The sequence below is a fragment of the Nyctibius grandis genome, chromosome 20 (assembly GCF_013368605.1).
Source record: "Nyctibius grandis isolate bNycGra1 chromosome 20, bNycGra1.pri, whole genome shotgun sequence".
Lineage (NCBI taxonomy): Eukaryota > Metazoa > Chordata > Aves > Nyctibiiformes > Nyctibiidae > Nyctibius > Nyctibius grandis.
The window spans coordinates 6,810,350-6,827,527 of NC_090677.1; the positions used below are offsets into that span (position 1 = coordinate 6,810,350).

The 17,178-nt window shown below is 50.3% G+C and overlaps 1 protein-coding gene across 2 annotated transcripts in view; it reads left to right on the top strand.

Moving 5' to 3' along the window:
* The window catches only part of TXNDC16 (thioredoxin domain containing 16), a 43,936-nt gene that overhangs the window by 5,673 nt on the left and 21,085 nt on the right, over positions 1-17,178 (top strand). The window contains exons 2-13 of one of the 2 annotated variants that reach the window (XM_068416625.1): positions 150-353; positions 1,108-1,190; positions 2,536-2,609; positions 3,285-3,359; positions 4,086-4,207; positions 4,721-4,811; positions 6,405-6,561; positions 7,933-8,099; positions 9,146-9,206; positions 10,566-10,710; positions 11,150-11,296; positions 12,015-12,074. In XM_068416625.1, coding sequence (XP_068272726.1) covers positions 185-353; positions 1,108-1,190; positions 2,536-2,609; positions 3,285-3,359; positions 4,086-4,207; positions 4,721-4,811; positions 6,405-6,561; positions 7,933-8,099; positions 9,146-9,206; positions 10,566-10,710; positions 11,150-11,296; positions 12,015-12,074 — 1,351 coding nt within the window. In that variant the 5' untranslated portion in view covers positions 150-184. The remainder of the gene's footprint in view (positions 1-149; positions 354-1,107; positions 1,191-2,535; positions 2,610-3,284; positions 3,360-4,085; positions 4,208-4,720; positions 4,812-6,404; positions 6,562-7,932; positions 8,100-9,145; positions 9,207-10,565; positions 10,711-11,149; positions 11,297-12,014; positions 12,075-17,178) is intronic. The other variant, XM_068416626.1, reaches the window with a different exon arrangement.

A 17,178-nucleotide genomic window follows, 5' to 3' on the forward strand; every position in this document is an offset into this window, starting at 1 on the left:
CCGTGTAGATGTGGTGCTGAGGGACATGGGTTAGTGGTGGGCTTGGCAGTGCTGGGTTAACGGTTGGGCTCGATGATCTTAAAGGTCCTTTCCAACCAAAACGATTCTATGATATGTAAAATATTTATGTTTTTGATTTTTTTCCCCAGTTGTGCCTCTCCCGTGCCTGTAGCTGCTAACAACCATGTCAGCCCACAAGGACAGATGGGTTTCTTCCTTCTCTTTCCTGCTCTTCTGTGCTTCCTCCATCCCGACGCAGGGAAGCACGAGGCTGCTGCGGGAGCTGAGCCCCCAGGAGTATTTCAGTGGCTTGCAAGCTGGCAGAGCATCCCTGGCTTACTTCAGCCCTAACGGTGAGTATTTAACGGTACGTGTTTACATCAGCCTGGTCTTCCAGCAAAGGCTTGTGTGAGGGTGGGTGTGACAGTGGAACAACGAAGAGGCAATTCTTGAGATTTCTAAACCCAAAGTGATTTTGAAGAGCTGGTGGAGCTCAGCTGGCAAATCTGTGTTTGCACACCTCCAAGTGCTCCTGTCAGGCAGAGACCTCTCAGGGTGGGATCTTCCCTGGCTGTGTCCCCAGGCACGCTCCTTCAAACCTCTTCATTAATTTTCTGTATTATTTTCTGGGTTTTTTTTTCCATTATTTCTCACAGAAGAGAAACGCAGCCTCCTCAGGGGTTGTCCCCTCCAAGGGGCTGGGTTTCCCTTACACAGAATCACAGAATCAATCAGGTTGGAAGAGACTTATTGAGTCCAACCATTGCCCTGACACCACCCTGTCAACTAGACCATGGCACTAAGTGCCATGTCCAGGCTTTTCTTAAACCCCTCCAGAGATGGTGACTCCACCACCCCCCTGGGCAGCCCCTTCCAATGGCTAATGACCCTTTCCATGGTACCTCCCAGGGAAAGGGGGATCCCTTGCATGTAGGGGAACTAAGGGCTGTCAGGAATTAGGAGGAGATCCTTGGTCTTGCCTTTCTTGTTTTGCTTCTTCATGACACCCAGGTACGGTTTTCCAGCGACATCAGCGCCTGAAGGTGCTCTCATCTGCCTCGTCCGTAAGGGGAAGAGATGGAAACCAGGGGGTTTTTTGTGTTTCAGTTTCTCCTGGTGCCCAGCCCTTCTTGGAGCAGATTGAGAACTCGGCCGAGGCTCTCCAGGACTATGGCATTTCAGTGGTGAAGGTAAACGGGGACAAGGAGCAGGACAGGCTATTTTCTGCAGGGCTTCCCTTGGGATGGCTGGAGCTTCTCTGGACCCACCTTGGGGACTGAGAGCAGTGGGACCCCACAAGAAAGCAGATGTTGGCTGAGCAAGGCATCCCGTTTTATCCCTTGCCCTGGCCTTAGAGCTGCTGCTTGTGGGTTGTGTTTTTCACGGGTAACCCCACGTACCAGGCTTAGCTAGCTGGTCTGTTTGACCTCCCAGCAGCTGTATGGGATGTGTGGGGTTGCCTGGTCATTGCTGTGTGCCCATGGGCATGGCACAAGGTCCCCAGCGTGCTGCACAGGAGGGCTCAGCCCGCTCGTCTCATGCTGATGGGACTTGCCCCACTCCCTCCATAGCTCCCTCCTGCCAGCTCAGACTGCAAAGAATGATGGATGGGGTTAGTTCACTTCTTTTCAATTCAGTGCAATAAATATTTCATATAAAGGGAGTTTTAGCTGAAACTTTGTGCAGATTTAGGTGAGGGAATTACAAATTCTGGAACAAATCCAGAGGAGGCCACGAAGATGATCCGAGGGCTGGAGCCCCTCTGCTATGGAGACAGGCTGAGAGAGCTGGGGCTGTTCAGCCTGGAGAAGAGAAGGCTCCGGGGAGACCTTCTAGCACCTTCCAGTACCTGAAGGGGCTAAGGGAAAGCAGGAGAGGGGCTTTTTACAAGGCATGGAGTGACAGGACGAGGGGGAACGGTTTTAAACTGAAAGAGGGGAGATTGAGATGAGATCTGAGGAAGAAATGATTTGCTGTGAGGGTGGTGAGACCCTGGCCCAGGTTGCCCAGAGAAGCTGTGGCTGCCCCCTCCCTGGCAGTGTTCAAGGCCGAGTTGGATGGGGCTTGGAGCAACCTGGTCTGGTGGAAGGTGTCCTTGCCTGTGCTAGAGTGTTGGAACTGGATGATCTTTAATGTCCCTTCCAACCCAAACCATTCTATGGTTCTATGATTCTATGAAATTCAGGCAAGTGTAATTAGATTGTAAGAAGTGCTTATATATATGTGTGTTTATGTATTTAATTTCCTCCAGATACAGGCTGACTTTAAGAAGCTAGCAGTGATCTGTCGATTTGAATATGCTGGGCAGATCATAAGATCTCTTGATCCTGTCTGACCCAAATCAAGGCGGGCTGAGCTGCAGAACTGATGTACAAACTCCAGTCCCCACCTCTGGTCTCCATTTTATTGTATTTTCTCTCCCAGCAGGTTTGGGAAGGCTGTTATTTACACTCTTGAATGGAAGAAAGCTATAGTGCTGTACGTTTGTAGTCGTTTGTGGGGCTGAATGTCTTATTACATGCTTTCGATGTCTAGGTTAATTGTCCCAAAGAAGATGTCTCAAGATACTGTGGAAAAGAAAATGCATTAAGGAAAGCCTACCTGTTCAGGTGAGGGGCTTGCTGGGCACCACACTGTGATTGCTTTCCAGCACGGGTGTTTGAAGGCAACACTGGCCTCCCACCACCGGGTCCTCCAGAGTTAGACCACTAGGTTTTGGGTCTAGTCCTAGAAAGAAACACTCTTTGGTGCTCTTCCCATTGGTGTGGTTAGCTCATCTGCCCTGCATGTGAAGGGTTAGCTCTTGGTCTCTCTGTGGGTTGTCAGGTGGAAGCTTCTCCATGTGTCAGCTCAGTTCTCACTGGTCGTTGTACATCACCCACAGAAACATTTCCTCTGCTGCTGAGGGTCTACAGGGTGATGCTTCGTGTATAGAGACCTTCTGTCATCTGTGCTAGTGTCCTGGTTTTGTAGGGATAAAATTATAGAATCCCTTTTCTGTTCCATGTTGTTTCACTCTGTGGCCAGCTGTGGGCTGGTGATCAAGGCCATCAGCAGTTAAATCCAGGACAGCTGCCCCAGGCTGGCCCACAGGTGTGTTCTATAACATTAACATCAGGTTCACTATAAATGGGAAAGGTTGCCCCAACTTCAGTCCTGATGTTTTCCTCCCAGCCACACCTGCCAGCAGATATCTGGAAGTATTCAGCCCAGTGAGAATTAAGTTAGTATGTGTAGCTAATCTTTCATGGTTTCTTTGGTGATGCTCTTTCTTCCCTCTCCAGAGGTAACGTGCTGATCAGAGAGTTCCCCACCGATGCCTTGTTTGACGTGGACTCCATCGTTGCTAACGTTTTGTTGTAAGTACAGACCAGATGCATCTCTGTGAAATCCTTTACTTTCTGTTTTCACTTGTTGGTATGAAGTCTTGCATAAACACAAACCCTACGTACTCCAGAGGCTGCTCTCAGCCAAGCAGGAGGCTGTTTCTCTCTTTGGTGTAGTTTGACCCTGTTAAATCTATGCCCTTGAGATGACTCACCATGACACATCTGACCAGCTGTATTTGGCTGTGAATCTTCGATCTGCCAGCAAGAAGCTGGAATTTTACCTTGTTTTTCCCATCACAGTTATGTGGCTGCAAATTCGCTCTTAAAAGAAAACAGTCACAGAATTACAGAATCAAGGAGGTTGGAAGAGACCTCTGGGATCATCGAGTCCAACCATTGCCCTGACACCACCATGGCAACTAGACCATGGCACTAAGTGCCATGTCCAGTTTTTTCTTAAACCCCTCCAGAGATGGCGACTCCACCACCTCCCTGGGCAGCCCCTTCCAATGGCTAATGACCCTTGCTGAGAAGAAATGCTTCCTAATGTCCAACCTGAACCTCCCCTGGTGAAGCTTGAGGCTGTGTCCTCTTGTCCTAGCTCTAGTTGCCTGGGAGAAGAGGCTGACTCCCACTTCACTACAACCTCCCTTCAGGTAGTTGTAGACTGCACTAAGGTCACCTCTGAGCCTCCTCTTCTCCAGGCTAAACACCCCCAGCTCCCCAGTTGCTAATGAGTTTTTTCTGACTCCTCAGTGCCCTGCTCTTCAATGAAGTTAAATACGTTGAAACATTGGCAGATCTTCAGGACATTGAAAATGCGCTGAAAGGGAGGTCCAACATGGTCTTTGCCTATGTGCCAGCTACTGGGACAGCAGGTATGAACACTCAGCTTCTCCTCTTTGCTCTCCTCCCAGAGCCTTTTTCACTAGGGTGGAAGGGAGCTGGATTTCTGACCCCAAATCCTGCAAAGGGAGGATCAAGGAAACCTGAAAGGGCCACTCAAACATAAGTCCTCAACCTCTGTCTCTCTTGCTGTGTTTCTAAAGGGATTAGTTGCACCAGAAGAGTTTTGCTGGGAGCACACAAACTTTCAGAGATGGACTTGAGAGGGAGAGCAAGCCAGTGGTTGCTGTCTTAATAAATAAATAAACCCACTGGCAGATCTCTGATGCAGTAGAATGGGTTCACTTACACCAGCCGTGTGTTTGCTGGGGATGAGCAACTGGGTTCAGCTCCTTCATAGTTACCTTCCTAGAGTGTCTTCAGCCAGCTGTGACTTTATCCTGAACGTTTCTGAAAGCCTGAGCCTTGATATTTACACCGGGGAAGGATGAAGAGGGAGATCTGGAGGGATCTGAGATGAGTTTGTCTTGCTTTTCTCTCTCCAGAGCACAGAGCCGTGATGGAGGCGGCTTTTGTCTATGGGACTGTCCACCAGTTTGTTCTGACAACTGAGGCAACGCTGTTGAAGGACACTGGGTATGTCCAAACACACACACACACCAGGCAGAGCTGCTCCCCAGCACTGTTTGCTTTGTTCTTGGTTTCTCAGCTTCTCAGATCAAATCTGGGATGGCATTAGGATGTTATGCCAAGGGTGGACAGTGAGATCTGTTTTGCTTTTCCAAAACCAGCTGCAGCTTGTGTTCCTGGACTTGGACTTGGTTTTCACAGGAGAAGAGCCCGCTGTCTGCTTCCCATAGCGGACTGATCACACCTCAGCCATGGGTCTCCAGGGGAGCTGATACAACTGATGTTATAGTCTTAAAACACGCAGCCTTGTGCGTTGGTGAGCAAGTCTGGCCAGATGAGAAGGGTAAAAACTGTAGTGGGTCAGAGTAAAGCCCACCCAGCTCCATATCTTACCTCTGCAGCCTCCCATCTTCTGGCAGTCAGAGGTTTTGGGACTCTGAGATGGGAGCTGAACCTTTATTGTGGTGTTAACAGCCACTGGAATTTTTTTAAACACATTTCTACTTTTCATCTTGGTGACTTCTGGCAGCAGTGAGTTCTGCAGCTCAGCTGCATGAGGCACTGCTCAGGTATTTGGGACTTCCCACCCCATGGTTCACTGGAGCTGGCCAGCTCAGGCCATCCCCTTCCCACACGGGAGGAGCTGCATTAGAAGGGCAGATCCTTCAACACGACTTGCTGCTGCTGTGACCTACTGCAGGCAGGAAACTCAGAGGGAGGAAGGTGGGAACATCACCTCGCATGTTGCATCGTCAGCAAAGCATTTCTGTAATGATTTGCTGGCTTCACAGGTGACACCAGGACAGGCACCGAAGTGGTTCTTCCCCAAGATGCCATGCCGTCCTTGCAGGAATCATGATCAGGGCCATCATTTTGTGGCTGCCACTAGATGGCACGGTTGTCCTTTGGACAGGAATGGGCTTCATTCTGCTTAAAGAGGACACCAGCAGGCCATCTCCTTAGCTGATGAAATGGTGGTAGCTTCATCAACAGGACTAGCGGTCAGCCAACTGGGGCGGCAGGCTTTGGGGTCTTAATACTACACACAGCTCTTCCATGGAGAGGTCTTAAAACCCTTACAAAGAAGGTGATCCCTGGTTTAGAGGTGGGGAATAAGTGTGTAGGAAAAGGAATGTGACCTCCTAAAGCTGACCCTCAGGCTAGCACTGGAACCACTAACCAGGGAACCATCCAGGGAACTGGATCTCACTGCTGAGAGGTAAAAGACATGAGCAAAGCTGTAGGCTTTAGCTGTCCTCTTCCTGCCAAGGTCTCCACTGCAGTGGCATGGCTGGTCCCACTGAGAACAGCTTAATTTGTGTCCTTGAGCTGGGCCAACTGTTCTGGGCTTGGGGTCATTTATACCCAGTGAGCCAGGGTCTTCATGAGATGTTCAGCACAATTCTCAAAGGCACCTGGTCGCAGTTGTACCTGTCAGTAGTAGGGCTCTTGAAGAGGTCCCACAAACCTTTCAAACCCTGACCTTGAGGATCATCTGCCCTGTAAAACATGTCAGCAAGCATGGTGATTCTGTCAGGGCCTTTTAAAACCCGGTGGTGGATGCCTAGCTCACCATGGGTTTTGTTTTCTCTCTCACAGCAGTGATGAGCCTGATGTGTCATCTGCTCGGCTCTTGTTCTGCCACTGCCAGCGGGCCACGGACCTGGCGCAGCCCTGCAAGAGGACAGCCATGGGACAGGCTCTGACGCTGCTCAACATCCACAGGCACCTCAAGCTCATGGGAGCTCCTCTGGTGGTATGACTGGGGAAGAGGAGCCACTTGGGCTGTGCAGCGTGAGGGCAGCTGGGGTGGGTGTGAGGATGAGGGAGGTGGGAGCAGAGGGCAAGGCTGAGCATGAGAATCTGCCCCTTCCCCATGAAGTTGATAGCAAAGCTCCCAGGTTGGGTTCAAGCAAGGAACAGGCATGAAGCTGGCTGGGAGCGACACTCCATTGCACTGCTCCGCTTCCTTAGACCTTGCCAGGGAGCCCTGGCACCAACGTGTGCTCCTCCAGTTGTCTGTAAGCACCATGAGTGGGAATGGGGTGGAGGTGCCCCTTGGACTTTACTGGGACGCATAGAATAGAGTAGAATAGAATATTTCAGTTGGAAGGGACCTACAATGATCATCTAGTCCCACTGCCTGATCACTTCAGGGCTGACCAAAAGTTAAAGCATGATATTAAGGGCACTGGCCAAATGCCTCGTAAACACTGACAGGCTTGGGGCATCAACCACCTCTCTAGGAAGCCCGTTCCAGTGTTTGACCACCCTCTTGGTAAAGAAATGCTTCATAATGTCCTGTATAAACCTCCCCTGGTGCAGCTTTGAGCCATTCCCATGCGTCCTGTCACTGGTTACCAGGGAGAAGAGCTCAGCATCTCCCTCTCCACTTCCCCTCCTCAGGAAGCTGTAGAGAGCCCCGAGGTCGCCCCTCAGCCTCCTTTTCTCCAACCTAGAGAAACCCAAAGTCCTCAACCACTCCTCTAGGCTCCCCACGGGAGGCTCAGCACCCTGGGGAGTTCGGTATCAGTCATTCATGCCTTGGTGAGCACAAGGGACAGGAGGCTCCCACCTATCTCGTCTTCCCCTGGGGCAGTGAACTTCAGCAGCCCTCCAGTCCCCACCTCTGCCCAGCCGTAAGGACGGGTAGATGAGCTGGGAAGTGCCTCCTTCAGCTGGCCTCCTGGGTTAGGCCCATGGAAGGAAGGCACTTGGTTAAGTAGCTCCATGCTGTCATGAAGCAGCACGTCCAAGGCAGGAAGGGAGAAGGTGCCAACTCGTGCATGTTGCGGCCGGGGTTTTCAAACTGCTCTGGGGAATGGATGCCAGGTAAATAAAAATGAATGGAGATTTGACATCTGTGGTTGCTAAGTGACAAAGAACATCCATAATAAAGCCCAGGTTTTTAACAGGGAGGGTCATGACAAGTTGGAACAGTTTAACTGGGGTTGTATGGGTTCTGCTTTGATGGATGTTTTAGAATTGGGGTTGGAGAGTTTTTCTCGAGGGTCTCCTTGTTTCTGAGGCTGGGGAACACGTGGTGGCTTGGGCTGTGAAGGAGAAGAGCTGAGGTGCCTTCGATTGTGTGGAGATGTGCTACAGTAGAACCATGCCTCTTCTTCAGACAGAGGTTGCTGAGGACCCAGAGAAGGTTTCCACCGTTCACTTACAGCTTGGGCTACCACTGGTGTTCATTCTCAGCCAGAAAGAGACCTACGAGGCTGACAGGAGGACAGCAGAGTTTGTGGCCTGGCAGCTTTTGGGGAAAGCAGGAGTTGCCCTTTTGTCCAGGTATTTGCTCTCAGGTGTTTTGGGGTTCTTGCTTTTTGTGGTGTTTCTGAGCTTGGTTACCCCACCACCAGGATGGGGTCAGTGGGCTTATTCACGTTTGTATGAGAAGCAGTAAAACTAGGTTATGACCAGCGAGAGGATGTCACATTTAAGGACTTGTCCAGAATTAGATTGGTTTGGTTTCAGACTGGCTGGAAGTGGAGAAATGTGTGAGTGTCTTGCTGACTTAGAAGTGGAAAACCAGTCAGACCAAGAGATTTTGGAAAGGAAACTTAGTAGAGGTGGACTGTGGATGCTGGGTGCCTGGATGCTGGGATGTGATGGGGGGCTCTGCTCAGTAAGCGGTGCCTCCTCGGTCAGCGAAAGCTCTCTGAGATAGACCAGCATGCTTGTTCCCCAGGAGGACAGGAGACACACTCGTGGCTGGCCATTTGGCAGCGGTGCTGTCGAGATTTGGCTACCCCTGCAGTTGACCACCAGTTTATCTCTGCTCCATGGGCTCAGGATAGCCTGCATACCAGACTGGCTTGTGTTTGCTTCCATGGTGTCTTGCCAAAAGGAGGTGTGCAGCCCCTGTAGGTGTGGTTACACGGCCTTGGGGACGGCTGCTGGCAGCTGTGCAAATGGGAGGAGATGGAGGAGGGTGGGTGTGGACTCTCTTACTCCAGCTTTCTGCCACCATGGTAGCTCCCTGTATGGAGGCACTTCTTGGATGCATTTACTCATGAGCTGAAGTCCACCAGCAGAGCAGCTGCACTGGGATGTGGCTACCAGTGTGTGAGCAAAGACCCAAATCAGAATGGGAATCCAAACCCCTTGGGCAACAGGCATGTTATGCAGTGCAGTCCCACCAGAAGGTCACTTTGAGCCTGTTTCTCCACCACTGGTGCTGATTCTGGGCTCCTGCAAGTTCTCTGGGGCACTGAGACACGACTCTGGGAGGACGTGGTGCTGCTGAGAGAGGTGGGCTTGCCAGCCAGGCAGGCTGAATGGAGGGGGTGACCTCGCACATCGCACCATCTAATGTTCACTTTGTGTTCTGGAAGGGACCTCGTAGATTTGAAAGTTCTGCTGCGGTCAAACGTCGCTCTCAAGACACCGGATGAGGTTAGATGCTCATTTTCTTTATTGTACAACTCTTAGTTCTCTATCTGCACATGGTGCTCTTGAGAGACATTTCTTGGCTCCATTGTTATTTGACAGCCTTCCCAGAAGCTCGAGGGAAGTGTCTTTCAATAGCACAGCCTCACACGTGTGTTTGGAACTGCCAGAGTTTGGTACTGCAGAGCAATTGTGCCTGCTTACAGGAGACAAAAGGAAGGGTTTATTTTGGGTTCAAAACGTAGGGTGGCATCTCCATTACACCTTGAGGCAACACAAGGTTGTGAACTACCTAAGCTAGGAGTCCAAATGCAAATTCCCTGAAGATTTGGACTTCTACCTCTTAGGTAAGGTGTTCAAAAGATGGGAGAGGAAATGAGTATGAAACTAAGAGCAAACTACCAAAGGTCTGTGCTGAACTGATGTAACCAAGTGCCTCTGGCAGTGATCTGGGAAAAGGGCAGGGTGTAAGTTAAATGAGGTTGATCAAGATGAGCTAAACTCTGGAGGGACCTGACCCAGCTTGCGAGGCGAGATGGAATTCAGCGCCGACAGATGACGGGGAGCACACGTTGCCCCAGATTACCTGAACTGTCACACTTGTGATTGCAAAGATACAGGATCAGACCTGAACCTGAGCATCCCCCGAGGGCTTCCCATGCCCTGGTGAGAGACGTGCATGTTGTGTTTCTCCTCTTAGAGCCAATGGGAGGTGCCAGCAGTTTGTCATTCTCTCAGTTCATTATAAAATTCACTTTCTCTGAAGTGCTTTTTGCTGAGACAGTTCCAGAACGGGTTTTAAGCTGACAAGGTCTCATTTCTGAGAAATACGTTTTGCTCTTTTCTCTCCCTGGGTTGGCAGCCTGTGTACGCTTGGGAGCACTCTTTGTTGAGCTCCAGGAGATGAAGGATTTTTTGTGCCAGTTTTCTGGGCTGCAATGGTCTGCTCTGACCCAGTCTGACCCCTTTTAGAGGGGGGACAGCTGAGTGGACCCTATACCTCCCCACTCTCCTTCCTTGTTTGACCACTTGGCTTTTTCTTGCAGTGGTGGGTCTATGTTAGGATGCTGGGAGGTGGAGTTGGGTGTTCACTTTCACCACTCCAGGCACAGGATCCCACATAGCCACAATTTCTTCCTGGCAAGGAAAAGTTGGTCTGGAGTGAGAAAAACTCAAGCACGGGTGAAGTTGGGTCAAAGAAAAGCACCCCAGAAGCTCCCCTGTTTGGCAGCTTGAGGAATCTGTTGACGTATCCCCAAAATGAGGAGTTGGGTGATGGTGCCCCATCAGCCTTGAGTTTGGTTTGTGGACAGAATAGGCAGAGGGTGATGTTTTGCTCCCACTGATTTATTCTGCTTTCTTTAGGGAGTCCCAATCAAATACCTGGTCTTGGAAGACACTGATGACGTTGTAACCCTGGTGGAAGAGAGGAGCAAGGTGGAACAAATCCAGGAGGATGAGGAGGATGAGGAGGAGGAGGAGGAGGATGAAAAAGAGGATAACAATCAAGGTGAGCAATGAAACAGTGAAAAGCTGATTGTAATCAGATAGGACACGCAATCAATGTCTGCTAGAGAGAGCAAGGGCGTGTTAAAGCGTTAGAGAACAGTTCTGCACGTCCAAGGTGAACTATCACGGTCGCATCAGGGTTGTACAAAGTGGCTCTTTTGTTCTCTGCGGATCACTAGGGTTTTGTGACAGGCAGGCATAATTTTTACGTGCTTAAAGAATAGTGTTCAAATCAGAGGGCACAGCTGGTGGGACATGGCATAAGTGCATTTCAAGGAGCTTGTGTGTCTGGCAGTGAGTGTGTCTGTGCCTTTGCCTCCACACTTCTGTATCAGGCAATTACTTCCCCCCCCTGCCCAACATGCTGGTGGGGTGGAAGGGGGGGCTGCAGCTCCCTGTGCGCGTACCTGTGTTCACGCATGGCTGTGGCTCCCTTGCAGACGTTCAAGATGATCAGGTGGTGGAAGCAGTTTCCAGGGACAAGAAGCGAGAGCTGCCCCTGGAGCAGATCCTTGCCCTCACAGAGGACACCTTCCACTCTGCCCTCTTGGACACTGCCCGAACCGTGGTGCTCTTTTATGCCAGCTGTGAGTATGAAACGTGGCCTGGCAGTGCCTTCTCCTAAGCTTGCTGTAGTATGATCATAGAATCGTAGAATCACAGAACGGTTTGGGTTGGAAGGGACCTTAAAGATCATCCAGTTCCAAACCCCCTGCCACGGGCAGGGACACCTTCCACCAGACCAGGTTGCTCCAAGCCCCATCCAGCCTGGCCTTGAGCACTGCCAGGGAGGGGGCAGCCACAGCTTCTCTGGGCAACCTGGGCCAGTGTCTCACCACCCTCACAGCGAAGAATTTCTTCCTCATATCTCATCTAAATCCCCCCTCTTTCAGTTTAAAATGATGATCCTGTAGACAAGTTTTAATGATACGTGCCACATCCTATGCCATGAGCCCCCACCCACCATTAGCAATCAGATTAAATCAGTTCTTCTCATTGACTGATACTGTGTGAAGACGGTATCTCTCAGTACAGAAGATAATCAATGTTCATAGGTTTGTAACCTTCATTTTACAGGGACCAACAAGAGGGGAAATTGTGGTAGCATGGGCTCCTGGGGTAGCCTAGACAATCTAGTTGCTGTCTGCACAGAAGCATAAAGTCCAGTTTTCCATATATCTTTCAAGTCTTTCAGAGCTTGCAGCACCTTAGGATGCAGAGAATCGTAACGTGACATTGTCAGAGAGCGAGATGGGGCTGGTCTGTCACCTGTATGTCCCTCAGGGCTGTGTCTCTATGTTTCAGGGGAGGCGGTGTCCCTGGCAGTGCTGCGGTCATACGCCGAGGTGGCCGATCACCTGAAAGGTAAGGTGCCACAGGTCGGAGTGCTTTCAGCTGGCATGCACCTGCCCTGGCAGTAGGAACCAGAAGACTGGGAGGGTACTGGTGGTACCTCACTCCCTCAGCCAGAATATACTCATTTTTTTCTTCCCAAACTCTTAAGGAAGGCACACCCACATCTGGTTGCTTAGGAAGAGTCCTTTGTTTCTTATTTAGGGATCTGTGCAGTCCATTTGTGCCTCTATAAGGTCTGCAGTCACCTTATGGTGTTGGTGTAAATTGGTACACACCAGCTGCCCAAACTGCCTTGGAGCTGAGATGGTGATGTTGGTGGGCACCATGACAGCGTGATGGATGATGGTGATATTGGTGGGCACAATGACAGCGTGATGGATGGTGATGATGATGATAGTGATGTTGGTGGGTACAATGACAGCGTGATGGATGGTGATGATGATGATAGTGATGTTGGTGGGCACAGTGACTGCATGATGAACAATGGTGATGATGATGGGCACAGTGTCTGTGTGATGGATGGTGGTGATGGTGATGTTGGTGGGCACAGTGACAGTGTGGTGGATAATGGTGATGATGGTGATGTTGGTGGGCACAGTGACAGCGTGATGAATGCCCAAGAGCATGGGGAGGGCCAGGGCAGAGCACCAGCAGCAGTGGGTAACACAGGGTGGGCTTTGGAGCGAGGAGGGGCAAACAGCAGGCACTGTAGCCTTTATCACGGAAACAGGGTCCTGTTTGTGCCCCTCAGTGCTCGGTCCTGCACAGACCAAGGAGATGCACTCCATGCTGCACAGCAAATCAATGTGCTGGGTGGCACATCATATCTCCTGTCCTTGGAGATATTCCTTCATCTGGGAAGGAGCAGTAATTGGCCTTGGCTTTGGTGGAAGGTGTGACAGACAGGCGTGGGCAGGCCCAGATCCACCAAGGCAGGATGGTGTGAGGAACAATTTACAGTGATTGTGCCTTCAGGGCCTGGAGACTGGCTTAATTACATGGGAAGTCTCGCAGGCGGCCACAGAACTCCATAAATAACACGTGACGGTGAAGAATCAACAACGCTTAAAGACAGCACACGTCAGGGAGTCTGGTAGTAAAGGCAGGAGAGAGTGATCCTTCAAGAGGGTCTGAGCAGTGTAAGCCCCAATTCAGCTTCATTCAGGTGTTCAGCCCCATCCCTCTCTACAGTTAGTGGAGACACATGGGTTCTTCTGCACATCCATCATTCTTACATGGGCTGAATCTCTTCCAGAGATGCCTCGTTCTCCACCTGGCTCCAGGGGACACTCATGTGGCTTCATCCCCAACTCATTGCAGCACAGTGGGGACGTCACATGGATCTGGGCGAGAGCTCTTTTGACACCCTTGGAGGTGGCTGGTGCCTTCTCTTGGTTTTTCTTCTTCATCAAAGTTCATTTCTCCTAGTGATGGTGCTGCCCTGAGACTGGGCACTGTGTCCTGCAGAATGCAAGCAGGATTCAGGCTGAGCTCTCAGCGGTGGGGACATGTCTAGAGTCTGCAGAGGTCCCAGCCAGCTTTCTGGGAAGCAGATGCAGTGGGAGTTGCTTACAAGAAAACCTCCTGGGACCGCTGCGGTCATGCTGTGGTTTAGATGAAAGCGGTTCTGCCTTCATAGTTTGCATGAAGGGAAAGTCACCAGCAGCTTTGATCTGGACTGAAATCCCAGGAATAAACAGGAAAGCTCAGGGAGGGTTGTTGTTGTTAGAGATGTTATGGTTGTTGATGGTTTGGGGTTTCTTTTGGGCTTCCCAGCAGTCAGACCAGCTAGAGGAGGAACCTGGGAGAGTCAGTGGGTGAAACCCTGCCTCTTCCTGAGCCAGTGGCCAACCCTTGGCTGATTCTGCGTGGCCAGGCTTTCACCATGTGTTTCTTGAATCATTTGATAACAATCTCAGTACTTGGAAGCAGCCACAGGCAGACTCTCAACAGAGATTAGGAACTGATTGGGGTCAGGGCCTTTCCTCTGTGATCAGTGAGGTCCCACCAAAGACTCCCAGGCCAGCTGTGACCCATGCAATGACTCCAGTCTGCTCTCCCTGCTGCGGCCTCGGAGAGGACAGAGAACCTATGTTAGTGGATCTGGAGATCCTTCATCTCTGCTGCTGAGGGAGCCTCGGTCACAGGCAGGCTACCAGGGGAGCTGGAAGACCTAAAAGGATGGAGGGTCCCTGGGGTCTCAGTTATGGCCAGGATGAGGGAAGATACAGCAGTGCAAGGGACAAAAGTCTGGATCAGGAGGAAGATCTTGAGCTATGGAGGATGGAGAATCAAACATGGGGTATGGCTTTGGGGCAACCCCTGGGTTCCCCCAGAAGTGCTGTATTCCTGTCTGCTCTCTGAGGTGGAGCTTCCTGAGGGCTGAGAAGCCAAGACCAGCTGTCTGGGGCATGAATCACCCTCTCCAGAGGCACATTCTGAGTTGCAGAACCAGGTCCCACTTTTGATGCCAATTCTTTGTGCAAAATGGCACTGAGAATAGACCCTACGAGATCAAGTGCAAGGGAATGGAGGAGGCTGGAGACTGGAATGACCCTGTGAATCATCCAGTAACAGATGTTCAGCAGATCATAACAAAATTAAGTTTATAGCCCCCCAAGTGTTTTCCCTTTGTTGAGAGATCCAATCTAGCAGGAGATAAAGAGAAGCAGCTCTGTCTTGCTGGACTGAGCACACCTTCTGCTCTGGCAGCAGGAGCGTGCCGTTCTCACTGCCACTGGGGCGAACTGCTGCAGCTCGTGGTTTCTTTTGCAAGATGGGAATTTATGGAAGCAGCACCCCTGGGACAGGAGAAGAGGTTGCAAAGGTGAGACAGTGCTGAGCATTTCTTAGGTGTGTTGTTGGCCTTTTTTGCAGAGAGGGAACCAATATCTAAGAAGAACAATATACGGCAATGAAAAACAGATCTGCTTCCCTCTTCTGTGCTTGTGGAGTCTTCTTGACCAACTAGCGATAGGACAAGAGGACACAGCCTCAAGCTTCGCCAGGGGAGGTTCAGGTTGGACATTAGGAAGCATTTCTTCTCAGCAAGGGTCATTAGCCATTGGAAGGGGCTGCCCAGGGAGGTGGTGGAGTCACCATCTCTGGAGGTGTTTAAGAAAAGCCTGGACATGGCACTTAGTGCCATGGTCTAGTTGCCATGGTGGTGTCAGGGCAATGGTTGGACTCGATGATCCCAGAGGGCTCTTCCAACCTGATTGATTCTGATTCTGACTTCCAAAGACAAGGGTCTGAAGTTGTAGTGCAAAGGCAGGAAAATCACCTGTGTGATTTAGCAACGTATATTCCTGGAACCCACATCAGAATTAAGTATTTAGGAGTCCATTGTGTGATGCTGTCCAGGTAATTGTTTCCCATTCTGTGTTGGATTCGTCCTCATGAAGTGCAGCACTTCATAACTTACTTCTCTTTGATGTTGTAGCCTCTGGACCAGCTCTTCAAGTGAGCTGTTTCTACTTCCAGTCCTGTCCTCCAAAGGATTAGAAGTTTAAGGGATTATTGATTTTTCTGGTTGCCTATAGCATTGATTTATCTTGTCCTGGTTTTATAAGACCCCTAGGACAGAGGTTCTCGCTGTTTGCTGGTTTTAGTAGCACCTAAAATCTCAGAACAGTAGGATCCTGTGTTCCTCTTTCACCTTTTTTTCCATCCAGCAGCTCAACAGTGACCACAGAGCTGAACAGCCTGTTGCTGAGTTACTCAACTCCTGAGACTGCTGCTCATTCAGTAATTAATATGGTGCAGATTGGGATGGGAGAGTGATCATCCTGTACAAGGTGTTCCTCAGGCCAGCTGGGCTCCTTGGGAGCACTTTTGGTACGTAATCCCCTGAGGTAGTGTCCAAATACTACAACTCATATTTGAGGGACCTTAGAGCAGCCTTGAAACTCAATTTTAACAAGACATCAAAGCCCTATTTCCATGTCATTATTTTTCAGAGTTGGGCAAGGCACAAGGTTGTGTGGTAGGAGATGATGAGAACCAGCTATATTGGATCAGAGGTGTGAAATAAATCCAGGGGCAGGCTTTTAATGTGAGATGTTATTTCAGAGCCTGGAGAATGACACAAACCATTTCTGCCCTTGTGGAGTGTTTTGACAACTCCTGACTGACTGGAATTGCAGACCCTCAGCTCTGTCCTGCCACTTGATTTTTTTTTTCTACCTGGGTTTGACACAAAGCAGAACAGCAGCAAACTCCTCATGTGAGCTGCAAAGCAGAACTTAAAATGAGGGCTGCAGAAAATGGTCCAGTGGGATGCCAAGGACGTAGGGATAGGGGATAGGAACACATGCTAAGGTCACCTCTGCCTTCACCCGTGGCTGTGGAGATGCCTTGCCTGTCCCTGGCAGGCATGTTTCTAACCTGTGATTAAAACCCTTCCACAGCTCCTCTACCAGAAAGACTCAGCTGTGCTTGGTTCTCAGTAGCTTGTTTTTAATATTTGGTCAAACCTCCCTGCCTGGAAATGGGTTGTTGCTTGTCCTTGCCCAGATGGCAACAGGGAGTGATCTCACTGTCACCTCCAGAGCAGACTTCACATATTGTTAGATTTTATTGTTTCTTTCTTCCAGGCAATTTCCAATCAAAAGAAACATGGTTCTTTGGGTTTTTCTCAGGAGGCACGTCTTCCAAACTTCTCCAGATTCTCTTATCTGCTTAAGCCTTTCCAAAAACATGTTTCCCAGCTGGAATTGCTGGGCTCTGCAGAGGTCTCACCGGGACAGAAGAGCATCATTTTCCTCCCATGTCTTGCAGACGCTGTTGAGAGTTCATCCCAGAATGAGCTTTGCCCTTTTCTGCAGCATTGATGGTATCTGTGCATCCTGCTGCTCTTCACAGGATGCTGCTGCTGTTACACTTTGCCCTTCACATTGCTTTCTGCCCCTCTGGGCGTGGGATCGTTTGCAGATTGGATGTGTGTGTTTTATTCCATCAGCCAGGCCTTTAATGAACATAGTGATGAGAATCAAACCCAGGACAGACAGAGAAGAGGACCTGGCTGTTTGGATCTGCCTTCCCCTTGAGAAATCCTCATCCCCTGCCCTGCCCCTGGTTTCTGAAGGACACTTTGCGATGATCTGCTTCCATG